This window comes from Epinephelus moara, chromosome 22 (assembly GCF_006386435.1).
Source record: "Epinephelus moara isolate mb chromosome 22, YSFRI_EMoa_1.0, whole genome shotgun sequence".
Taxonomy (NCBI): Eukaryota; Metazoa; Chordata; class Actinopteri; order Perciformes; family Serranidae; genus Epinephelus; species Epinephelus moara.
In genome coordinates this window covers 28,590,042-28,616,395 of record NC_065527.1, presented here as the reverse complement: position 1 = coordinate 28,616,395, position 26,354 = coordinate 28,590,042, and the positions used below count along the sequence as shown (strand labels likewise).

Sequence of the window (26,354 nt, the reverse complement as noted above, 5' to 3'; positions counted from 1 at the left end):
AAATACAAGTCAAGCAGTTTCATCACATCAAAAAGCATCCTCTCTGACAAAATCCACTCCTAAACAACTGGTATTTTCCATAATACAGCTTCTTTAAGTGTCAATTAATAGTCCACCTAATAGAGCACAGTAAACATTTTAGAATAAAGTTTTAGAATGTAACAACCTTTATTAGACAGCTGAAGACAATTGTCTTTCAGTGGGAACAAACTGTGGATAAGCTGCAGCATTGTGTGTGTCAGCAGGCGGTGAGGCGTGTGGGGTTTCACTGTCCGGTTGGAATCGATCTCACGGCTCCAACATCCGACCATGTGAGCCAACCGGCAGCGTAACTTGTTTTCGAGGTGACGAATCTACAATTCCCTCTTCAATCAGCGGGATCGTAGCATCGGCCACAGACATGAGCCTCACAGCCAGAGTCAAGCTGACACAAGCCCCCCGCTGCAGCCCTTTCCCCTGGGTCGGCTTTAATGTCATTAACAGGTGGGGGGCAAAAATAGATTGGAGAGACGCATAACACACACACACACACACACACACAGAAAAGGAGCTGGGGTTGTGTGTGTGTGTGTACGTGTGTTTGTGTGTGTGTGTGACACATTTTCACACAAGTACATTCTGAAGCCAAGAGACTCGTCCAGCACGACTGTCCACGTTAGCATAAACAAACAGATTCTCTTTCAGAGGCTACAGTGTGACTGCATACCTCACTTGCATGCATGCACGCATACAAACACACACACACACACATACACACACACACTTACTTATGCCACTTTTGGGGGCATTACATGAACTTACATTAATTTATCAAAGACTTACCCATACTCGACCTCTAAACAGAGCCTAGTCAAGTGTGAGGCTTTAAATTTGTGTGATGGTATGTCCACGTCACTTTGCAGTTACACCACTAGATTGCAAGCTGGCTGGTGGGCTTTCTATGCCATTGCGTTGAGTTTCTTTAATAAGCCTATTATATAGGCCTCTGCTCGAAAATTGCATATACATAATAAAATGAATATATCTCTGCAACCACAAGGACTATTTGAATACTTTTGGTGTCATGGTAAAGGGAACACTTGTGAGATTTGTTAAGATGTGTAAATATCAGTATATGTGTTATATGTGAAGAGTAAATGAAGATAGCACACAGCACAAATGAAATATTTTGAGGTTCGCCTAAAAACAAAAGCATTTTCAGGACACACAGCACAAATGAAATATTTTGAGGTTCGCCTAAAAACAAAAGCATTTTCAGGATGAGTATCCCTTTGGAATGATGCAGCTGCAGCTCTAAACCTCTATCACATCATAGTACAATATGTGAACATTAACTCTGCAAAGGCTGATTCTGATAAAGTGAAGCAGAACAATATTAGAGAGGTTTTAGTACAGAAAATTCAGGCGAGCTCTCCAAAATTGCACCATGTTTGCATGTGATTTTTGTCATGTAGGAATCCTATATCTTTCATTTTTTGTTTCTGTAAATCCCTACTGATGTTTAGGGTATACACATACAACTGTCCGTTTCGTTTTTTTCCTCTATTTCCCACTCCAAACTGACCAATATACACCTACTACATTTGAACCTGAGTTTCTATTCTGAGCTTTGGAGGCCCGTATCTCCGCGACGGCTTGGCCGATTTGAGTAATTGACACCTTGTTTGATTCGTTAGAGCCAATAAAATTACGCTATACCCACCAAAACTAGATTGACAGCACTGTAAGCCAATCAGAGTCAGCAGAACGCGTTGTGGGGTGATGTCGGCTGCTGTGTATGGTCATTGTTATTCTTCCCCCAGAACCTTTCATTCCGCCCGGATTCATTTGAATGACGGACCACATCCGGTAAACGAGAATGAAGCGTGATTGAACGGGAGAATGCGCATTTCACGGCAAAAACAACAAGGTAAGAGAGATATTACAAATATATTTTGCCGAAATGATTTCTGTTGTTGTTCTTTGGCCTGTAGCTCTCTGATGGTTTGTGGTAGAGTGCTTTGGTGCATATATGTGGAAACAGTGGAGTCTCAGCCTTCATTTGAGATGAATGGCGTGTGTTTTGAATAACGTGTGGTCCAGTTAGAGCCAGAAATATACCGAGTGGGTCGGGATATCGGTACTGTATGGAGTTGTTGGAGTTAGTTGTTGAGCTGTGTTTGGGGCATGTAAAAAGGGTTTTTACAGCCTTGTGACCCAGGTTCTGCTGTTAAATTTGATGTGCAACATCACTATATTCTTCGTGATCAGTGTATTGTTTCACACTGTGTTTGCAAAGTTTGCTCTCAAATTGGGGGACTTTCGGTTGCAGGAAAGATTGATTCAACTAACACACATAATTCACATTATTCGCAGAGAGCTGAGCTACCCTAGTCGCACAAAGCACATACAAACCCTGAGCCGAAGAATTAGTCGCCACAAAATGACAGACTTGTTAGCAGCTAACCCAGAACACTCAAACAGTTACACATCACACACCCTCTGAGACAAAGAACGGGAGAGTTGCGACGTCACGAGAGCGTCTCGTTCAGCGGATAATGTTAACACAAAGTACACACCCATAGCAGTGAGCAGTAACTGCTGGCAGGCCAGGTAGCTGATACGGGCTTAAAGTCTGAATGGTACATTTGTGACTGCTGTTTAGCTTGTGTTTATATGATTGTTCTATTTAACAAAGATATTTATCCATGTATTTATTACAATGAAACCGTGAGAGCTTGTGGAACATGGCAAAGTTGCCAGGTTTGAGAGAGTAGCATTAGTAGTAGCCATGATTTCAGGCCTGCCCAAAAGATCATGAATGTTTCAACAAGTATTTACCAACATGTGTGATGTGTTCAGAAAAAGATCACTGATTTTGCTTTACCAGGACTAACCTACCCTAACCCTTGACCCAAAAATCTACTTTTCCCCAAGTGGGGACACAGCTTTTGTCCCCAGGTGCACGAGCTGTCCCCAATTAACTGATCTTTATTCCTAAATGTGTCCCTGAAGGTAGAAACACACACACACACACACACACACACACACACGCACACGCACATTAAGGCATTTGGCTTGGGAAACACACACACATACACAGGGGCCTGCAAGCTAATACGCTGGCATGCACATGTACACTCACAGATACATTCATACTACCACTCACAGACACAAACACAACCACACACACACACACACACACAAATGTGTATTCCCTGCAACCCTATATGTATGTGTGCAAAGGTACACACACACACACACACACACACACACACGTACACTCCTAAACCCCCCCCATCCTCCCTCGGACGTAACATTGACTCCTACTTTGACCTCCACCCTCTTTTCCCCTCCCTCACGTACCCTCCTGTCTCTCCCTTGCTCACTCCCTCTCCTCGCCTCGCCCTCCGTCACTCCGAGCAGAAGCATACACACAAAAACCAGGTCAGCAACTTGTTAATATCATTGTTGTGATATTTGTGAAGTGGTGGCGAGCGTTGTGGAGCACGCGTGCAGCACGTGTTAAAGAGTGAAAAAATAAAACTAATGTGTCTAATTTCAGCATGACATTTTTTGGCTACTGAACTGTTTGGTGGGGGTTAGGTCAGTGGGGGGAGAATAAAGCTGAACTGGCTTCTTCTTCAAACGTTGCCTGTACAGAGTGTTTATGGAGTCCAGTTTGCTCTAATATAACCTAGGAACCTTCTCCTCGGGGCCGATTCCACGTTGGCTTATTTTTGGAGACAGTAGGAGGGATATTTTAAGAGAGTGAACTTGCTAAAGAGTATTTGTCGGTGGCCTCAGCAGCTGTAATGAGTTTCTTCCTCGTGCTTCATTGCTGCTTTTCGAGAGAGGCCAATTGGATGCCTTATAAGGAGAGCCGTGTTCAGTTTGGATGAGTAAGGACAGAGTTTATTTAATATTCTGATTTCTTCACCACTAACATTTAACTTAAATTAATTTGTTCTGTAAAGACAGATGTGAATGTTGTTTAGTTGTTTGCTGTAGTTTTATATATGTCGACCATAATTATCAGCCTATAATTATTATTACTGTCATTTTGGCAAATTGCATGCAATTACTTTTTGGTAGAAATGTACTTTTTTACTTTAACATATTCACATTGCAACTGAAGTTGGTAAATTTACATAACTCCTGCTTCAGTGTTGAAAATAACAGAAACTGTACGATAATAATAACTCCACTTAGTACATAATTAACCAAAATGCAATCAACGTTATTGTTAACATCAGTATGGCAGCCGTGTGTCTTCCCAGGGGCAGGCTAGTTCATGTTACGTCTCATGTGTGAAAAGCTGCAGGTTTGATGCCAGCATGTGATGCTAGTGCTCGCCAAAGTGCCTCTGAGCCACATGCCCGATGCCTTCCTGCTCCTTTGTTGTATATCTTTTTGGATTAGAGCATTGGCCATACAAAAGCACAGTTGGACCAACAATGAAAAACATACCACTTAGCCAAAAACATACAAATTTAGCCAGTCCCAGTGAATTCTGTGTGACCTTGCCATTTTGTCCAGTCACTGCAAATTTGGCTATGTGCAGTGACATTGATCACTGGCCTTGGCCTCTCTTTTCTCTGTTTATCATGAAACCACTGCTTCAGGACTGGAGCTCTGTGCCTGGGAGTCACACACACAGTGACAGGGCTAACTGTTAGCATCCCACAGCTAATGTTACCCAATGGTTATCTAGTCAGACATAGGGATGGGTATCATTAAGATTTTATCGATACTACTACTTTTATTGATACTCCTTATGGATCCGGTGCTTTATCGGTATTCTTATCGGATCTTTTTCATTTCTGAATAATAGCTTTTTCAAAAATATATTAATTTAAAAATAATAAATTCAGAGCAGGATAACTGAATATTTTGAATATAACTAAATGTTGTTTCCAGAGCAGCAACAGTAATTTTTACAACAGCAACGTCACAATATAAATACTATTCCTGACATTACAATACTGAGTGAAGTTTAGTATTTATCAGTCTGTCCTCCTGCCCTCTGTCCTCCTGCCCTCTGTCCTCCTGCCCTCTTTCCTCCTCTGAGAGACTGGGGACGGAGCATATTGAATATCTCTGTCTACATGTTTATATGTTCATGCTTGCTGAACACATGTATTGATAAAGTATTGGCTTCTTATTTGCTAAGGGTTAATTTCACTTACAGTAATGAGTGTAGCTGCCATCAACTCAAGTAATTTTTGAGTTATCTTTACTTTGTATCCACCACGGCCACTCGGCTGTTCACAGATTACCTTGTCGTGTAGGCGTGTGCGTGTATGTGTGTGTATGTGGAGCAGTTCAGCCCCGGCACAGAGCGCAGATGAGAGGCTGCAGGACGATAATGAATTGAACCAAAATGTGTAAAAGTACCGATACCGTCAGAGCCTATCAATACTACGGTCTTTGTAAATTCAGCCCCGGGGCTAATTTAGTTGTGTTTCGATACTCATCCCTAGTCACACAGAGTCGAGCCATTACAGTGTGATATTGTTGGGACAATTTAACAGCTAAGTGTGAAATGTTAGTGTTGCTGCTGTGGTAGCTCATGCTAAGCGGGCAGACAGAGCAGGAGAGCAGCTCACAGAGACGGTGCAAGATAGGTTCTAATTCTGTGGGATAAAGTTTATGCTCATAATGTTACGCTCCAAATCTGATACAGCACTGCAACCATTTTAAAATTTGCTTGCCTCCAAAATTTTATCTATAAACACAGCAACATGGAATGCAATTTTGTGGAAAAGCTGCTGTAAAATCAGACATTTCAGGCCACAACAATCACAAAAACAGCCCATGAAATCCTTGAGGGACTACTGTCTATCAGTGCTACTACTTATTGTACTTCCTCTAACTCCTCTTCCTGTTCTAACACTGTCCTTATTACTACATATTGTTAATATTCAACACCATTTGATCAGTCTTTGATGCTGTCAGTCATTAGGCTGTATATTGTTAATTGTCTCTTGTCAAATCTAATTATGTCAGTTTGTCTGATTATCTCATTCTTTTATTTTACCATTTACCCTGTTTTATACTCAAGAGCTAACTAGCTAAAAAGTAAATAATTAATTTCTTTTCAATCTTAATTAATTTTTTTGTAACCTAATATCACAAACCACAATTTGCCTCAGCGGGCCTTAGCATATGACACCCTCTGTCCTTGGACCCTCACGGCAGATAAGGAATACAATGTGAACAGCCCAGTTGCTTAAGATGGGTACCCGATGGAAGCCGTAAGGGGCCCACGGAAAATTGCCGTGATTCTGGTCCCATCATTAGATGATTGGTTGTTTTCATGATCCTTGCAAACGTGTTTAGGAGCATGAGGAGGAGGAGGAACATGATGTTCTTCACAGAATATCTGCCTCATGTTACACTGTCAGGATATAGTGACAGTTATGAAAAAAAATCTTGCCTATATTATATAAAAAAAAAAGTGATATTTTTGCTAAAAAATTTCCTTCCTGTAGTTTTAAGTATACTGTACATGAAGCATCTTGTTTATCATTGGCGAGCAGTGTGCTTTGCTTCATGTCCCTACAGAGTATACTGATGCAGCATAAATGTATTATTTGATACGTGCATTAGAACTTGATATCTGTGGATTCTCCTAATGAGGCACTCGGTGACTCAATCTGATTTGCAGTGTTTACTGATGACATCTGAGTGGATAATAGCATACAAATGTGTGGAAATGTATATATGATGCATTGCACTGTGCTGTTTTGTATTATAATCTGTATTCCTTGAAGAACTTTGCCAGAAAGCTGCACTAAACTCACACTCTGGAGCTTGTTAGCCTGTTAACAAGACAGACGGTGATGGGAAAGTAGTTATGCGTTCTCCCCAGGGGATGTGTTTCATTTTTGCTAACAAGAGGGAGGGCTGCATGTCATGTCTGTTGTCACCACATCCTGATGGAACGCAGTAGGACAGCTGCTTCATTCACCTCACAGACATAAAGGGTTTAAGATTCAATTCATCGGTAGCGTATCTGCGTGACTTCTCCATCACAGAGCTTCTCAGAATAGATAATTGGTTATGGCTCAAACATGATGACTGGTTTTGTGCCGCTGAGGTACCACAAAGCGTCTTAGAATAGATAGCAGGTTATGATTTCAGCACTGTTTTTTCCCGTGTGTTTGCTGTCACATAACATCTCAAAATAGATAATTGATGGTGATTTGCAATGCTAAGTGCTTTTGTATTGCTTTTCTGTTCTAATGGAGAAAATAGAGCAGACAGCACAAGTAATTATATGTGATTGGAGGAAGCTCTCTTCAGCTCTGTGCTTTTCTTCTATCAGAAGCTCACACTGAATTCTGGATAATTCATACAGTTATTTTTTTGTCTACATACACTATAATTGACTTTTTGTTACATTTCTAGATCTGACTTATTTGTGTTCGCATTGCACAATTAAAGAGGAACAACGCTTTTAATTTCAAGTTGAGTTTAAATAATGTCATTATTGTACATTTGTGATTTTAAAGATACTTATGTCCACCGTACACTATAAGACTTTGAAAACACTATTAAAAGACTAAAGTCTGACACCCTCCCACATAAAGACAGTATGAGTTGTCTCACACTATATGATTTTTAAAAGACTGGGGATCTTGCACTATTTGCAAGACTACTGCTAGATACCTGGTTTTCTGCTTCTTGTTCGGTGCTGGAGGGAGCGCACCTATTGGTTGTTGCTTGCATCATTGAACTTCAGGATTGTTTGATTTTGTTGGAACATCAGGACACTCAGACTGAGTTTTATGACCACCTTACACAAAACAATCAACATTGTCAGCGTGCCAACACTTTTTGGCCCAAGCATGATCAATCCATCCAGTGTTTAACAATTGGACAGGTGTTCTTTATGAAATTCTGCACACTTTTTTTCTCTAAACATACCTTTGCTCATTGCATCCAAACAGTTCTATGTTAATTTTCTTGGTCGTCCAGACCTCAACTTGATCTCCACACTTCCTGTTAACGACTATTTCTTTATTACATGACAAACTGAGGAAACAGCTACCTGAAAACACTTTGCCATTGTCTTATAGTCTTCTCCTGCTTTGAGGGTGTCAGTTATTTAAGTTTTCAGACTGCTAGGCAGCCGTTTAGATGAGTCCATGGCTGCTGATTGTTGGGACAAGGTTTCAGGTGTCAAAGCATCTATAAAGCAATGGAATTTGCATCACCTGGCTTCTCCTAACTATGATCGTGAGCAAGCCAGAGCCCTAACAAGCTAATTAAGGTCTGAGACCCTGTTAGACGTTGTCTGAGCGGTCAAATGTCTTGGGGCGCCCAAACTTTTTCATGGAGCTCGTTTCCTTTTTTTCCATTCTAAAATTGTACAAAACAAAAGTAATACACTGATCTTGCTTAAAATGTTGAAAAGCATGGTTCGTCTTTAATTCAATGCTTTTTGGAGATCAGTTCATCTTCTGCTTACTTAACTTTTCACAGTAAATGGAATGTTGACCTGGGTAGCCCAAACTTTTGCATGCCATTGTGCATACAGCGTAGTGATGCCACAGAACTGTGTTTTATCCAGTCCAAAATATTGACAAATTGCTGACATTTTGCTAACAGCTTATCAGTCATCAGTCAGTTCTTCATTAGTCTCGCTCACCAGACCTTTCTCAAGAAAAGAAAGGTCTGGCTGGGCCGACTCTCACTTTGAGATTGGAGAAAAAAACGCCACGGCTGCTTGTATTTCTTTCAACCAATCACAATCGTTCTGGGCGGTGCCACAGCAACGGTGCACTTGCAAAAATATTGCCGGGGGGAAACAGGTTTTGGTGTAACACGCCCACAAAAATATCGCCTACAGGACGCGAACCATGACAGAAAAATGGCTACATCTCTGCAAGATCAAACACCGCAAAAGTTAGTAAAGGACGTTTGTCGACTATGACAACCGGTGGTAGTAGGGGGTTGCTCGTTCCACCCAATGAGAGGCTGATCTATGCAGCGAACTTCCGCCCACTCAGACTAGTTCTTCATTGCTCTTAAACAGGAGTTACCCGTAGCTGCACAGCCCAACTTGCTGTGAAGGTTGCTACTGTGTTAGAATGAAGAATTGATTTCTAGGAAAAACTGCTATATTTTGTGGGTTTAAAACAACTTTAGCTGAGTTTGTTGATAAATTACGTGGCATTGGACTGGTGCATTTCCGATACTGGTATTAGTATTAGAGCAACTCAACTTAATACGGAAATTCCCAAAGAATGGGAGTAATTTCCATTATTGCTCATGTCCACAAGGTCCAAATTGGTTGCATGTACCCATAAGTGCATCTATGTCTACACATGTCAAACAGGTCTGTATACACAAACACAGTGTAATTCTTTATTTCATCTCTACATAATTAAATCTAAATATATGTGGGCCTGTGTAAATCAGTGGAGAAAGCACAGTGCTAATACTCCTGCATGCACTCTGTTTACCAGCATTCATGTTCTGTATCTTGGTTTATTTTTGTACCATGAAATGCGCAGCATTTTCTATGCCTGCATCTCTCCTCCGTCTGTACAGTTCTGATCTCTGTAAACTGTGAAGTTTGTGCAAAAGATCAAAATCTCAGTTTCAGGTGAATATGCATATAAATGCCTGACATAGTTTATGTTTTCATCTTTCCTTTTCTCCTCCCATTCTCATCTCTAGGAAGCATCACTTCATCCACTTCTACCTCTACGGACTCCAGTGGCTTCACTTACCTACGCATATTTTCTGCCATTTTATTTTTTCACGATGATTCATTTATCAGTTTTGCACCTGTCATCAAAACCGCCATTTGTTCTGAGGCTTTTTTACAAGAGAAGGCTGATTCCTGCCTTTGTCTGCTAAAGTTTTCAGAAACATATGTTTTTAGTTTTTGTTACCAAGGAGACTTTTTGGCCTTAAAGTGTTTCCTCTACTTTTGTATCGACTTTTTTTTCTGCTGTTAGTTATTATCACATAGCCTAGTTGTTTCTTTTTTTCAGTTCATTTTTCTACCTCTGTCTTACTGTGCCTCTCTTTCCTTTCTGTCAGATACACCTGTTTGACATCATTTTACTTTACTATCTCAGGTGTTTTTCCTGTTTTCTTTATGGGCACAAACTGAGAATACACAACAGTTTTCCTCTGTTTTAATCCTATCTTTTTCTATTGCTAAAATTGTACCATCCCTGTCGAGGGCAAAGCACAAATCAAGCGTTGCTGCCAAACAGAATCCCACTGAGCTGTCTTAGTGTTTTCCTTTTTTGTGACATCATGTGGTCTACCTTTTTTGTGACTGACGAGGAGGGTCGCACGGTGGGTCCGGCCGTGCCGGGAACGGTGGTTGCACCAGGAGGAGCACCCCAGGCTGCCGGAGGTCTGGCTGGCCTCATGACTGGACGCAGTACCTTTGGAGGGAACAAGCGCCGCAGGACGACGTCAACGGGACACGCCATGAGCGAGGCCCAGGAAGGAAAGGTGACTGGGTTTCATATTGTGTGAATGTGTGTTTTTCCTTCAGGCTGTATGAAAGTACTCTGGAGCTAAAGGAACCAATCAGTCATACAGCTGCCTTTTCAACTGAAATCAGGCTCGTCCACGGGGCAGGAAACACTCCACAAGAGCAGATGAATGACTTCTGATGTTAGAAAATAAGTATTTGCCAAAGATCAAATGCAGTTCTTTGACATTAAGGAAATAAAATGTTATGTAACCATCAGAACCATGACAGTAATCTGCAGGTGGGATATAATTGCTCAAAGATGACATAGCCAGCTGAGATTTCAGGCTCTTCAGTTTCATCACTTTATGACATTTTCCCACACATACACAAGTTGTACAGAGGACCTTAATTTATAACCGAACACCCTAACACAGTTAAGTTTTGATGACTGAGCGCCAATTTAGTGAGCCAGCATATGATTAAGGGCCAAACAGGAAAAGTGCAATTGTGAGTTTTTACTTTAGCTAACAGCATTAGCATTGATGACAAAATGTAATTCCTGCAACACTTGCAAAATGCCACCATGCCACCAGTAGCTTCGACAAGTTGTCCTTTCTAAGCTGATAGACGCTTAGTAGGGTGTTTAATGCCATCTCCTTATAGTGTAGGAAACGAGAAATGCTCCATGTGTGAAGTGGATATCCAAGCAGTGTTGATGTCAGTTGAGGAAATAACATTTCTCAGTGCTGCAGGGCCTACTGCCAGAGAACACTAAGTTCTTCTGAGTCTTAAACGTGCAAGGATGCATTGCACCTGAGCTCCTGACGCTCAACCCCCAAATACTGCCCGAACCTGCCCAGTACATGGAAATGGGTGTCTCAAACACGGCGTTGTTGACATCTGTCTCTCTCTCTCTCTGTCTCATTGTGTCATGCAGATTACTGTTAATTTATTATGCTGATCTGTTCTGTACGACATCTATTGCACGTCTGTCCGTCCTGGAAGAGGGATCCCTCCTCAGTTGCTCTTCCTGAGGTTTCTACCGTTTTTTTTCCCCGTTAAAGGGTTTTTTTTGGGAGTTTTTCCTTATCCGCTGCGAGGGTCCTAAGGACAGAGGGATGTCGTATGCTGTAAAGCCCTGTGAGGAAAATTGTGATTTGTGATATTGGGCTTTATAAATAAAATTGAATTGAATTGAATTGAAAGAATAAGCATCATCATTATAGGCCAAACGTAGCAATAGGTGACGAAAAACTCAGTGATCATCAGCCCTCTCAGCCCTGCTGCCCTTAGTTGTTTTTTCGGGTTGATTTTTGGGATCCTGAAGAAGGTCCCCAGTAATTTTCCAACTGGTTACAGTTGGTCCAACAACTGGCTATTAACAATATATTCATGTGCTTCATTTAAACTGGACAGAACAATCACCAACTCTGGTTTGGACATAATATACCCTTTAGTCACTGGGTAAGTTATGACATGCTCTACACACTGTATTTCCCCACTGTCTCTCAGCTGACAGTGAAGCTCAGTCATTCTTAGGAGGCAGATGCAAAATCACTTAGTCAGGTTGCAGTTACAGTTTACATTCATGTCTGTGAAAACATGGATGCTTCACACACATCTTCCCCCAGGTGTTGCAGAGGATCTATACAATCAGCACAGTTTCAAAGTGGACGCCCAACATTTGTGTCACCAATTCAGTATCTGACCAAATCTCTCCCCTTCTGTTCCTGAGATATGATGTCAAATAATGGCCAAAAAAGTTTTTTTGCAAAACATTATGATGTCACAGTAAAGTTGACCTTTGACCTTTTGGATATAAAATGTCATCACTTCATCATTTTATCATATTAGACATTAATGTGAAATTTTGTTATAACTAATATATGAATTCTTGCATTATGGCCAAAAACATGTTTTGTGAGGTCGCACTGACCTTTGACCACCAAAATCCAATCAGTTCCTGCTTGGTTCCAAGTGGATAAATGTGCCAAATTTGATGAAATTCCCCCAAGGCTTCCTTGAGGTATTACATTCACAAAAATGGGACATACTTACCTATGCATGGACAACCTGAATACAGAATGCCTCTGGCCACGATTATCACTGGAACAGAGGCCTAAAAAACATTAATGTACTCAGTCAACATATTATACATAGTTATGAGTGAAAACTTTAATGCATAGTAATGTACTCAAGCTCTCTTTGGTTTGTAGTTGGTAACAGCATCCAGCAGAATGATTCTGTTGTTGTCGGCATCAGATGGCAGCTTGAACAAAGCGCTACCAGTTGGTGTTTGCTCTCAGCAGCTCAAGTCCTGCATGGTCCCCCACCTGCGGGACCATTTTGTACGGCTACAGTAAGCTGCAGCCTCGTCCACTCTCCACTGCATTTCTTTAGCTAGGTTGAATGAAAACTGGTGGACATGCAAATAGTTTGCAATGAGAGACAAGAAGGAGCATCTGGAGCACACTTCCTGGATACCCAGACACAGAGACGAGAAATTTAGCTAAAATAGTAGTTCTCACAAGCACCACTGTCGTCACCAGTTCGCAGAAGAACAAAACAGATTTTGAAGCAGCCCCCAGAGACACAGTGAGCATTAAAAAAACTGTTTATTATGACACTTTACCCCTAATTCAGATAGGTAGAGATAAGATTGAGAAACCACAAAGTTAAATGAAAGCTATTGAAAGTACTGAAATGGACCGAGAATGTTGTTTGGGTTGTCATTTCATTTTACTAATTTAGAGGGAGAGTTAAGGGTTCAGTCCGATCAAATCAGGGTGGAAAGACTAATCAAGAAGGTTTTCATGAGTTCGGGTGTCTGTCAAGTTTGAATGAAGCGTGTTTTACGATGAGTTAAGAAGGCAATAAAGCTTACGTAAGTCGTAGACTGGTGAAGGAGAGATGCTTGAATTCGGAAGATGTATGGATGTATGTCTTTTAGATAAGAAAAATAACAGTAAGAATATTTACTTTCCTGACATTTTGAAACAAGCCCCCCTGTTAGTTTGGAGACTGTGGCCAGGCATTACACAGTGCTTCTTTACTCTCAACATCTCCACACAAAAGGTAGAAGTACAAGAGCCCACCCACACACCTCAGCTGCTTGTTGGGGGGTTGATATTTCATCTGTTGAGGATATTAAAAAAACAACATGCTGAGACTGTCCTTTTCCTTTGGTATTGCTAACTCCTCACTGCACATTACTGCAGCATATATACCCTTTGCTCAACTTAATTAACTAGCAGTCTTGTTGTTCTCTTTGTGTATACCACAGCACATTGTGGGCGTTAAGTGAATAGGGGATGGAAATTGGAAATAGGCCATAGACATTAAATAATGTCACAAGCATGACTATTGTAAGTGCCTGACAAAAGGAGGTGCTAAAAGCTGTACAAGGAAATAGACATTACTTTGTGAAATCTCCTTAACATGGATAGAGGCAGTTACTATCATCAATGATTAAAATAAAATGTATGTATGAAAAATGGTAGACATGGTGCCTACTACTATGTCTTTTCATGTCTGTCTGAAATGTTTTTATCATTTTTGGCTTCCCCTTCCCATTATTTTAACATAAGCACACTGTTCTGTTTTGTTTGATGTCACCAGATCAAGTTGGCATTCTTTGTGGCCATCGTGGGCGTAGTCCTGACAGTCCTTGGTGTGGGGACAGAGTTCTGGGTGGAGCTGGCAGCTCCTAAGAGTTTCTACAACAACCAGGTGAAATATGAATTGCCAATAAACAGGGAATTGACCTATGGCTAAGCCACGCCCCCCTCCACTCACTCGGACAAAATATCAACATTCAGTGACCCGGCGCTATGGCAGGTGTCACAGTACACGGCATTTCGCAGGAGGCAATTGATGATTTTTGGAGACATAACGATCAGATGTAACCAAAAGGGCCTAAACTATGCATTGGAGGGATATATTCATCATTTTATTGTTGAGAAGGTCGATGAAGAGCTTAAATTACAAGCCAAAATTTACAGGTCCCAATGTAAGCTTGATAAACCGCATCTTGTTACCGTCACCATCAAAGACAACAAGTAAAGTGCCACTGAAGTTCAGGTTTTTGGCTCAGAATATGAGAAAAGGATAACGGTCTTTTTACCATCTTTACCAAGAGTGTCTCTCCGTTAGTTTGGTGCTACAGTATTTACACTGAATCATTCAGCATAACGTTTGCCAACCTTTGTTATCTCTGCCATTACAGATAAGTTAATGAAGCTAAGCTCCAGAAGTTAACGTTAGCTTAACTAGAGCCCTTTGGACAACAGCTAACAATGATGTACGATCACCAAAGTACAAAACTAGAACAAAATAGGCTAATGAACTCCCAGCAAACAAGGTGACATGATGAACAACGCAGCTAGGAGCTAACGTTAGGCTAACTTTAGCTAACGTTAGCTAGAGATGTTAAAGATAACTTTATATTTTTTTCCAGCAAAGTGACAATATGTTGCCTCAAACACAATGTTGACTTACCTTAAAACAGATGTAGACATCATTGTTAATCTTATTCATGTTGAGTTGATGTTGTGGTCTAACGTTACCGCACAACTTTATCCAAAGGAGACACTTTTCTCGGTTGTGATTTAGGAAAGGGTAAAAAATACACCCCGTCGCCCAGCCTCTCAGCATACCTTGTGTCGGAGTTGCATGTACCCCATGCACACCGTCTGACCATTTTTAAACTTCAAATCTCAGAAAAAGCTCATGAAACCGAACAAAACTGACTTTCTGTAATGCATTTCAATGGACGTCCAGGCAGAGAATGTCCGAGTGTATGGGAATGGCTATACGCACTGTGATTGGCTCATTGCGTTTGAGGGCAGGGCTTAGCCATAGGTCATTTGTGGTCATGACTTAATTTATATGCTGCTGCTTTCGTCATCTGTCCCTGATATTCTGAATCTGTCCAGGTATGTCCTCTGCAATACTCAAAACATGGGGACAAACCCAATCGTTTGAATAAATGTTGGTATTGTAAGTTTCTGAAAACAATGGATATTTACATTTGTATGTTAGTATGTATCAGATTTACAGTTTAACAATGCTGTGGTTAATATGTGGTTAGATGTAGGAACAAAAACTATTTGGTTATGGTTTGGTAAATCATGCCTTGGATAAAGATTCCCAGTTTTGGTGGCTCTATAAAAATGGTTATGCAGCAATATCTCAGTAAAAACATCTGCTATCTGGTAACTATACTGGCAGTAAATGCAGCTATGTGATGATTAAAACAATCACTTTTCATGGCACTATCCCAGTTTGAGATGTAGCAATTTCTTGGTAAAAACAATTGCTTTTTATGGCACTATTCCCAGTGGAAGCATAGTAATGGATTGCTAAAAAACAACTTCATTTAATGGTTTAAAATGGCTTAATGGCTGAAAATGCAGCAATGACTTTCTAAAAAGAATAGGTTTTGTTGTTGTTGGTCTAAAAAAGTGGTCTGCAGTTTGATAGGTATCTCGCGTAGGTGTCACACCATCCACCACCGCCTCCACTTCCTGATGACAAAGTCAGCTCATGCACCTCGTCACTTTAGACACAATGATATGATACATATGAAACATACAACTGTAAGGTATCCACAGTTTGCAGAAATGTACAATTCAAACATATTCTCCTGGTGACTGAGCTGCAAAAAACACAACTAAACTGCAATTTCCTGTTAGACATGAATCACTGTTTGGTATCTCAAGCTAAAAACTGTGATGGATGGATAAATAATATTACTGCTGACCTTGTCTTGAAAAAACCTCTGTGATCTTGGCTTTGCAGACATGTCTGGCAGCTCACTACGGCCTGTGGAAAGGCTGCACCAAGACCTTGTGGGTGGCTGATATCGACCCAGAGAGAGAGAGCTGTGGACCCGCTGAACTACCCGGAGGTGACTCACAGATTTTTACGGACTGGCTGGGTAGATGGCTGTGTAACTTTTATGATGGCTGACTGGTCTGTGTGAGGGAGGGAGTTTTCAGATGATGATTGACGGACCAGCTGGCTGACTGGACATTCGTCAAACTCTCGAGCTTGTTGGACAGCTCAGTTTGGGGGAGTGAGTTAGCATGAATGAGAGGTCTACCTGTTTCTCTGGCTAGACAAATGATGCTTGGCTCACTGTTTGATGGCTGGATGGATGAATGCACTGACTTACTAAATGCCTGAGTCCCTGTTACATAGCTGAGTGATAGAGCAAGTCCACAATTGCTTTTGGGTAAAGTGAAGGGATTCTTCATTTGCATTCTGGAAGTCCTCAGCACTTGGGCAACAATACCTGTTCTCTGGTTTGCCAAGGTTTTGTTTAACATTTTTTCAGTTGTCTTAATTTCATTTCACGTTGACTTAAAAGTCCCAAAGAGGTCAGGAACCACCGTGGCAAAGAAGAACTGGCCAAGACAGCAGTGCACTAAATGAATACTTTGCTGTGACTGCTGCTCAAATGTCGAACAAATAGGCAGAAGAGCTAAGACTTGAGAAACTGCTGACCAATCCAATCCAAGCTACAGACCTACCTGTTTTCCGTTGGTTTTAACCTATCTCTTTGAAATCAAATTTTTCTTTGCATTGTTTTACACTATTGCATTGTGTTATTGTGTGCTATTGATTGTTTCCAATGTGTAAAGAATGTTTAGTTGCCTTTGGGAATGAAATGTGCTATATGTGCTTTGCCTTGCCTAAAATGAACGGACTAATATTTCCATCCATGCATCCATTCATTTTCTCACCGTTTATCCTCTTGGGGGCTGCGGGGGGGCTGGAACCTATCCCAGCTGACATCGGGCGAGAGGCAGGGTACACCCTGGACAGGTCGCCAGACTATCGCAGGGCTGACACATAGAGACAGACAACCATTCACACTCACATTCACACCTACGGCCAATTTAGAGTCACCAATTAACCTGTCTCCAATCTGCATGTCTTTGGACTGTGGGAGGAAGCCGGAGTGCCCGGAGACAACGAGAACATGCAAACTCCGCACAGAAGGGCTCCCACACCCGGGATCGAACCAGGAATGAGGCGACAGTGGTAACCACCACTCCACCGTGCCGCCCCCGACTAATATTTTAGAACCTAAAACAGAAAATGGCATGTCAATACCCATATCAATATATACTGAATAACAACATTTTAGAAAGCCCAGGTCTCCTGATGTACACCATTGTTACAAAGCTTTCTAGTTTCTCATTCAATCCAATCGCTAGAGTAAATTAAGACATTGTACATTTCTACATTATTTTGTTTCTTTCCATTTCAGCAATGCTGGGGTTAACGTGTGGTTAGGTTTAGGCGCAAAAACCCCACATGGTTATGGAAAGAAAAGATCCGGTTCTGGCTTACAATGCACTGGTTTTGGTGCCACAATCACAGCTGGAGATGCTGCTGTTGTCTTGATAAAAAAAACAGCTTGTTTTGTTGTTTGTTGGTCTTGAAGAAAGGTCTGCAGCAGGGTCCTGCACGGGTCTGAGTTTCAAGACCCACTACCTATTATGACCATGACATGCAATACCACACCCCCAGTGGTCTGCAGCTGTCCTGCCATCCACCATCCCCTCCACCTCCCATGATGTAGTTCTGGTTACATTTACATGTAGTCAGAACTACGTCATCTTAGAAATGTTGATATGATAGGTATGAAATGTACAAATGTACATATCCGTGGTGTTCAGAGTTGTACTGCCAACTTTCTTTCTGTGGACGGGGTCATCTCATTACAGGTGCAAGGACAGCTAATGGAAACAATATTGTTGGAGTGTGGAAAAACATTATAAAAGCTATTTGTAGTATCGCTTCTATTTTCTATGACTCACCTGTATCCCTGTTTGAAGAATGACTCACGTAAAAAAACATAACAGAGACAGAGAAAAGTCCACCGAGAGCTCTGTGTGTGTTTGTCATCAGTTTCAGACAGGATACCTGTTTGATGGCTGGCTTTGTGGTTGATGGGGTTTGCAGTGTGCCCCGGGACTTTAACATCTAAAGACTGTGAAGGAGTAGATAGTAGGCTACATTTTTGTGCTGTTTCCTTTTTGAAACCATTTTGCCGACATGATTGATTTTCTATTAGTCTGCTGACCATACTGCAGTTAACTGTCTCTGTGTTGGTGTCACCATTTTCAGTTTACTGGACACTCATAATTTCACCACTGCATGATGTTAACTTTGAGTGTGATATGTGTGTAAAAAGTTAAATCATGTAAGCTACATTGTTCTAATGAAGTGACATATTCTCAGATGATTCAGTTTAAATGTTACATATTACTGCAGATGCTTGTTTTTGAGTCAGATGCCCAGGATAGAACAACATGAACCATGTCTTCCTATGGATAAAGGAGCAGACACTTCCAGTCGCTTCTCTGTCAGCTCCACTAAACTTGTGCTAAATCTATGCTCTTACGTCTATTTTGCAAGTGTATGTGGTGCTTTTTGTGGTTAGCGTTGGAGGAGTGGCAGCAAGTGGCTACAAATAACTCATCGGGAAGAGGAAATAAACTCACCAGTCTGTAAACATTCCTCCTGCTAGCTAGTCAGGTCAAGGTTTTCAAATGTAAACATAAGGAACATAAGGCCTTTGTATACGCATTGGATATAAACTGGACAACTTTTGTGTCTTGATCATTTTCTAACTTGGTATCAGGAGCTGTAATACCCTGTGTTTGGAAACTTGGCTAAATCCTGAACAGCGCCATTCAACCAGGTGACTCTTTTTCAGCAGAGGACTCTGGTGAGACAACGTATACTCACACAGTGGTTCGTATAATATCCTAAGAAAGGCACGCACAACAGTTTGTACCACATTTTACAAATTAGAGCACCACGAATGGTGTTATTTACTTGACATAAAGTTACACACTTAATAAAGTTACCAGGGTTAGGTTTATGCAAGTAAAATTACTGTGCCTAGGTTTAGGAAAAGAAACATGGTGACAACGTAGCTAAAAAGACTCAAACCTCACATGGTTCTGAACACCAATCTCCAGAGGAAAGTCGGGTGTTGTGTGATCCGTCCACCACACCAACCTCTGTCCTTACGAGACCATTTGCTTCTTTACTGCTATCAGCGCATTGGACATGGGATCGCAGTCTTCCCAAATGCTTGGGTTACCCACACATTAATGGCTCATTATTATGTGCCTGAGAACAGCCTGGGTGAGAGATGGGGAGGAGGTTTGTGCTTTATGATGAATAAGGACTGGTGTGACAGTTGGAATGTGAGGTGCTGTCCTGTTCCTGCTCACCATGATCCACAAGAAGAAAAAACACTCTGGATCACTGTTATGTACTGGTCACAGCAGGCCCCCAGGAGGTGTGCTGGGCTTTGAAGCCAATTTTTGTAGTGGCCAAATAGTGGTACTGCAGTTCAGGGGTCCGTCATGTGGTGCCACTGGACCCAAAAAGACTTTTTCCCATCGACTTACATTGGGTAAAAGATGTCTATAAATCAGTGGAAACATTTTTTTGAATGCCACAACCCCGTAACCACAACGCAACACAAATGGCCTTATGTGACTCTAACGACTCCAATGACAACTGTTGCAGCAGTTTCAACAACCATCGTTGACACACCACTGGAGCACTAACGAACCAGTGACATCATTGGCCTTGTGAAGACCACCCCAGAGGTTAAATACCTGGGTTGTTTCCACAACAGTTTGTCAGACTAGTTCCAGCCTAGTCAGACAAGCATGAACTGATGAAGCCTCTTGGATAAGAGGTGAAACGTCTTCTAAGACAAAACCAAGTCCAGTTGCGTTCGATTCAGTTGCCTTGAGATAACTATGACCTGGATGAATGAGAATATTCACAGGCATCTAGAGGACCTACACATTTAAATTATTTTATCCCCATTAGAGTTAGTGGAGCACTTAACCACAAGTCAGTTGCTTGGCCAGTGAAAGACGGCCACTTGGTCATGCTTGTTGGCCTTAAGTCTTTAGTGCACCTGCTCTGTTGGCCCAGTGATGCGGAAGCAGATCTGATCATCCAGGTAATTTCATCCCGCCAACAAAGAGTGATTTTGGCATCATGCATCACTGAGCAAATTTCATAGGTATGAATGAAGCCCCACGCCAGTGCTGGATCCAGTTCTGTTATACATCCATGGTTCAGAGCTGGCTGCAAAGCAGAGTGGCTGCCTTAGTTCAGGAGGAGCAACTGTCGGGCAACTTGTTGAGGTTAAGATATGTAAAAACTATGACACATCTCTTCAGTGCCACCAGAGATGGAACTAATCACAGTCCGGAGCATGTTCCAGGACATCACTGTCAACTTTTACTGATGACATCAGTGAATTCAGTGGATTTATTTTGTAATATAACAAAGGCAATTGTACCCAAAACTACAGTTAAATTATTTGGCAACCAGAAACCATGGATTACCAAAACCATCCAGGATACCATAAACACACACACACATACACACTGCAGCCAGTCTGAAAACATGGACAATTATAAAGCAGCAGCCTACAATGTAAGAGGAGGCAGAGCTGTGGCTTGTATGATTTCATGTGACAAATAATTGATTGCACAAAGGAAAAGTCCAATTACTGTCTGAGCAGCCGGTAGCAGAGACCCTTTATTTGCTGATGGGGTTTGAATTGTCGTCAATTGGATTTGAGTGCAGCTCCTCTCAGTGCTGTAATGCTGATAGCTGTTGTGGTGGAGAAAACAACCCAGAACTCTTTGAGGATGTGGCTTTGATCACACTAATTAAGACTGATGTGTGTGTGAGTGTGTTTTGTTCGCTTGTGTGCTCAAATGTGCGAGGGAACAGATAGAGGTGTCACGTTCTATTTGACGGCTAAACTCTAATTACTGTAACACATCATCAGGACGGCAGAATGCTAATTGCGCAGGAAGCATTGGATTGTCACCTTGAGCTTGTCATTGTCGTTCACGGCTGATTATGTTTGACAGAGCATTGTTGAAACTAAAGTGTACAGGGCTGAGAGAGATGTGGTTGCTCGAATGTCAATAAGATTGTCCGCGGATAACCTGTTTATGTTTCTGTCATTTACAGTAGTTTCTCTCTTTTTCTGTCGTTTTCCACCTGCAGAATCAAACTGCACCTACTTCAAGTTTTTCACCACGGGGGAAAATGCTGTGCTGTTCCACAAGACAACGCAGAAGAGTGAGTCACACACCTCTTTTGGCTCTCGTGGCCTCTCTGAACTGCTGTCCCACCTTATCCGCCCACTCCCTCCTTTCTTTATCCCTGTTCTTCTTTTCTATCTATCTCCCCCTCTCGCTTCCTCCCTCTCTCCCTGCGCCCTCTTTGCCCCTTCATCTCTCTCTTCTGATGCTCTCTCTTTATTCTCCAGTCCCCTGACTGTCATCTCTCCCACGATCCATCCCCATCTTTCTCTGTCCTTTCCTTCCCTCTCTGTCTCCCTTCACCTCCTCGCTGCACTCTTTCAGGTTGGCCATTGTCTGCTTTGTGAGTGTTTGAAATCTATTCCGCCTACGCTGCGTTCAAGTGTCTCCGAGCTGCCGTCTAACCTCTCATTTCACTGGCAGCTCCATAATGGATTAAGATCACACAGTGCTGTACACTGAGTGAAGAAAGACAGACATACATTTAAAGCTCTTTGTTTGCTGGTGCCACATCGCTGTCAGGCTATAGGCCTCAATGTGGTGATTTAATAAGTACAGACATGAGAGTATAAAATATATACTGGAAATGCTTGCTGTGATTTGAGATTACCAATGTCTTACTTCTTGTTCCTCACATCCTACATGATTATTAAGTAGAATCATCCAGCGACAAAAACTTCTCACAAACAAGAAGTTGCTTTTTTTGTGTTAAATGGTCTTACAAAATGTATTAAGGACGGCCGCATCAAAAACAAATTTGTTTGTGCATCAGCTCCTGTCAGCCTCCAATACAAAGTAATGTACCAGGAATATGTACTCGCAGATATTTAATTTGCAAATACAATGCAAAGACATCAAAATGCGTTGTGGCAAAGTTTGTGCCAGGTATTTATGCAGGTACAACTTGCATAAATACAGCAAATTTTTCAGGAAATTTCAAGCTTATGAAACCCTCACACATATCTGTTCTCTCCAACAGCTATGACACGATGATCCGTCCCTGATAAACATAAAAACATATCAAGTGTCAAATACTTAAAAGCCATTTGATTTACCTTATTGGTCCAGTTAAAAAGCAGCAGGTTCCTATTCTAGTTCATGATAGAGTTTTTTTAATATAACAGGACTATCCTCCTTTCTTGTGCAGATCTGAATATAGCGGCAGCCATGTTGGCCCTGTTCAGTTTGTTCCTGATGGTGATGGGCGCCATATGCATCACCATGTCTCTCAGTAAAGAGATCCTGTTCTTCCTCAAGCCAGCGTCCATCTGCTTTATTCTGTCAGGTCAGTAGAGGCTACAACACACCGGGCAAGTGTCTTTAGTGTATGTGATCTTTGTTGATTATAATTTAGTTGAGGTTTCCAGAGGCTGATAAATGTTGTCTCCTTTGTATAAGAATATTAGGACAGTGGGTGCTTTTCATTATGCTAACTCCTAGCATCAGCTGCCTTCCCATGTGGCAGGGTAACTGATGTTGCTTAATACTGATGCCATGGGACAAAGAGTTTCTCATTTGGCATCCATCCATCCTTGCCACCCTTCTTTGCTACTTTCTACTTTCGAGTTTCTTCTAGGAAAAAATGCAAGTGAGAGAAGCGGGAAAACATGTTAGCATAAAGAAAAGCACTCTCTGTCTCACAATGGATGTGGTAATGTCCACTGTCTCCTCTACAGGTTTCCTGGTGCTTCTCTCTCTCCTTGTTTTCCACCAGTCCGTCCTGGCCTTCCTGGCCAGCGACCACACGGTTCCCCTCCACCACGAGCTCTCCTGGTCGGTGTCGTGTATCGGCTGTGCGGGCGCTGTCCTCATCGTGGGTGGGATCCTGTTCCTGCTGCTGGCGCTGCCCTACAGCCCCTGGCAGAGGTGTCTCCCTCAGAAGGACAGCAGCAGCTAGTGGCCCGGAGGTGGAGTTGCACTTTATCTGCCCTGTCTGTTTGGGAGGAGCGAGGATGCAGAGGGGCGTGGGTGTTTCCCAACGATGTCTTAGCAAAGAGAGAGCTTTATCTGTGAACTTATAGGAATCACAAGCATGTTCATGGGAGAGTGATGGGAGATTTACTGACATGCACTGAGCACTTAACTTGTTATCTTACAATATCACAATATTATTGTTTAGTATGAAAAATCCTTTTTTTTCTAGCTAGTCATTCTGGATACCTGTACCCATTGATCTGCAACCCAATCAGCAGAATAATTGTTAGCATTTTATGTTAGTGACAAGCAGGAGTACATTTTATTGTACATTATTATGTTGAAACTTTATATTTCAACACTGCTTAGGTTACTGTCTGGTTCAGTTTAGGCACAAAACCACTTGGTTATGGTTAGGAAGATCATGTTTGGGAACTGGAAGACTGGAATCGCAGATATGTTTCAGGGAAAAAAACAATCGCTGTTGTGGCACCATCGTGTCTGGAAATGCAACAATGTCTTGGTAAAAAAAATTAACTACTTTTTCGTGCACTATCCCCATTGGAAACACAAGGATGGGTCACTTAAAAAACAACCATGTTTGGTGGCTAAAAAACCACTGGTCTTAAACAGTGGTTTGCAGCTTTGCGGGCATCTGGTCCAGGTGTCACACAAATGTATCCATGGTTTGCAGAAATGTACGACAACAACATTTTCTTTTGGTGACTAGGCTATGATTTGACATAATTTTGCTGACATTCATATTGTTCAGCATGGAGACATTTAGGTACTAAAAGCTACAGTACCAGGTTACAGTGAAGTATTCATTGTTATAAAATGGCTTTCTTTATGCTCAGATGTGGTTGGGAAACAGCCCTGTATTGTCTTACTAATCATCCTGCAGGGTTCGGAGGCAATTTACTGTTAGTTCATTCAATAAATTAACCAGTCCTTAGCATAATGCTAACTTAAAAATAAAAAAATAAAAAAATACTACCAGTAGCTAATCTATTTCTTTGATATGACCATATTGTCTGGCAGTAATTAACAAAAAATATTGTTTTAAAGAATATAGCAGAGTACAAAGTAAACAGTTTGAGTCAACAGTATGAAAGTTATTCATTGGCTGCAAGCTAGCGAACATGTTCGGCTAACCTTAATGCTAACATGTTTATGAAGCATGTCATAATGATGGATATTACAATTTTTGCTATTTGATTTATCTACCCTTATTTAAAGGGGACTTAAACTGCCTGGACATGGTTCACAATATGGAAGTGGCTGAATTGGAGGCTAGTAGCTAACAGTGCTAACTCCATAAACAGCTCAAAAGTCAACACATTCTCACGCCAACCTCGTCACATATTTTCATGTGGCCATGGACTTTCCATGTTCAGATAGAACATGAAAGGTACCTCAGGTACGTTGGTTGTTAACGTTCTGGGACACCATGTCAAGTTCTGCCTGTTACATGCATTGTCTTCTTTCAAAATACTCTTCTGTTTTCACAGGAAGTTTACTGTTCACACACTGTTCACAATAGTCTCCTGCAACTCCTTCTTCTCCTTCAACAACAAACATGCGTGATTTGGTTTAGGAAAAAATAAGAGGTTTGGTTTTATAATCTTACGGGACATGAACACTGCTCTCCCGGGTGTAAGTTGGTGTTTGTTGGACCCATCCACCACAGCTCCCACCCACACCACTTGGACTTTTGCCGCCTTAACTTTCATTGTTCTCCCACTTTACCTCTGACACCGCGTATCATGCCGATGTATACGGACTACATTTTTGTGTTGGACACTAGAAGTAACTGCCCAAGCGCCAGATTTCAAAGACTTTGGAGTGAGACCAGGTTGCTTAACAACAGCAACAGTGCTGACAGAGCTAACAGTGTTACCTGGGGGAGGCAGAAGGTGGGCGCTATGCTTCTGCAAATATACCCTCCAGATATCAGCAGTAACCACGTATAAGAAGGATGTAAAGCAGTGGCGATGAACTAGCCAGTGGGATGCACACATGCACTAATGCGCAGCTAGACAGGCTTATCACAACAAACCACAGAGAGGCTCAGATTATGAAACACAGAGGGAGTGTGACTCTCTGCATTCTCAGGATGCCATCGCATGTAGGACTTTTCAAGAGTCTTTCTATTGTAATGCTGGTAATTATAAACCATTAACTAATTAACCTTAAACCTTAATTAAAAAATACACTGAATGAACAGAACAGTTTATCGACCTCCAGTCTGAAAACCTCTTTGAAGGTTTTTCTCAGTTATGTGTGAAAAAAAGCAGTTATTATATTTGTCTTGTCTGCAGAGCTACCTTTCTACTTTCTATGTTGAATGTTGTTTTGCTGTTCTTCAATTAACATTGAAAGACATTAATTAGAAATACATTACCTGTATTGTCATGTGACAGGGCTCTAATTTCATAATTGTACACATACATACATTGTTTTCATTTATCATCTATAATCATTCATTTCAGGATATATATATATATGTCATCTCTGTGTATGGTCATTGTGATGAGCAACTTGTCTTTTTTATCATTATCAGATTTCTCATGCATTGTATAGTAAGCACGATGTACCCTGTAAGAAGAGAACATATGTAGGTAGGTGCTACACTTTGTAAACTGTTTGGCAAGCAGAAACAAGGAGAACACATTGTAAAGATTTATGTTGGAGTAGAAGGTACACAGTGTTAACTCAGCTAAAAGTGTGAGACGCTGCCATGTTTTTACCTCCAGTGTTTTTCTTGGGTGATTGATGTTAGAACAAAGTGCTTCTCTGTGCCTGAATGGAAGGTGAGCTGTCTCTGCAACCTTTTCTGATCTGAATCGATTGAGTATGAATGACTTCATTTTATTATTAAACATGACATGAATATTTAA

General features: G+C 41.4%; 1 protein-coding gene across 2 annotated transcripts; it reads left to right on the top strand.

The window, feature by feature from the left end:
* Positions 1–3,401: 3,401 nt before the first annotated feature.
* On the top strand, positions 3,402–26,354 carry LOC126383993 (voltage-dependent calcium channel gamma-6 subunit-like). 2 transcript variants are annotated; one of them, XM_050034785.1, is made up of 7 exons: positions 3,402–3,426; positions 9,670–10,464; positions 14,048–14,158; positions 16,229–16,337; positions 21,503–21,577; positions 22,688–22,825; positions 23,217–26,354. In XM_050034785.1, the coding sequence occupies exons 2-7, from the start codon at positions 10,261–10,263 to the stop codon at positions 23,435–23,437; spliced, it is 858 nt and encodes a 285-aa protein (XP_049890742.1). In that variant the 5' UTR covers positions 3,402–3,426; positions 9,670–10,260; the 3' UTR covers positions 23,438–26,354. The 2 variants fall into 2 exon arrangements, with proteins under 2 accessions (XP_049890742.1, XP_049890743.1); XM_050034786.1 differs by lacking the exon at positions 3,402–3,426 and adding an exon at positions 3,852–3,881.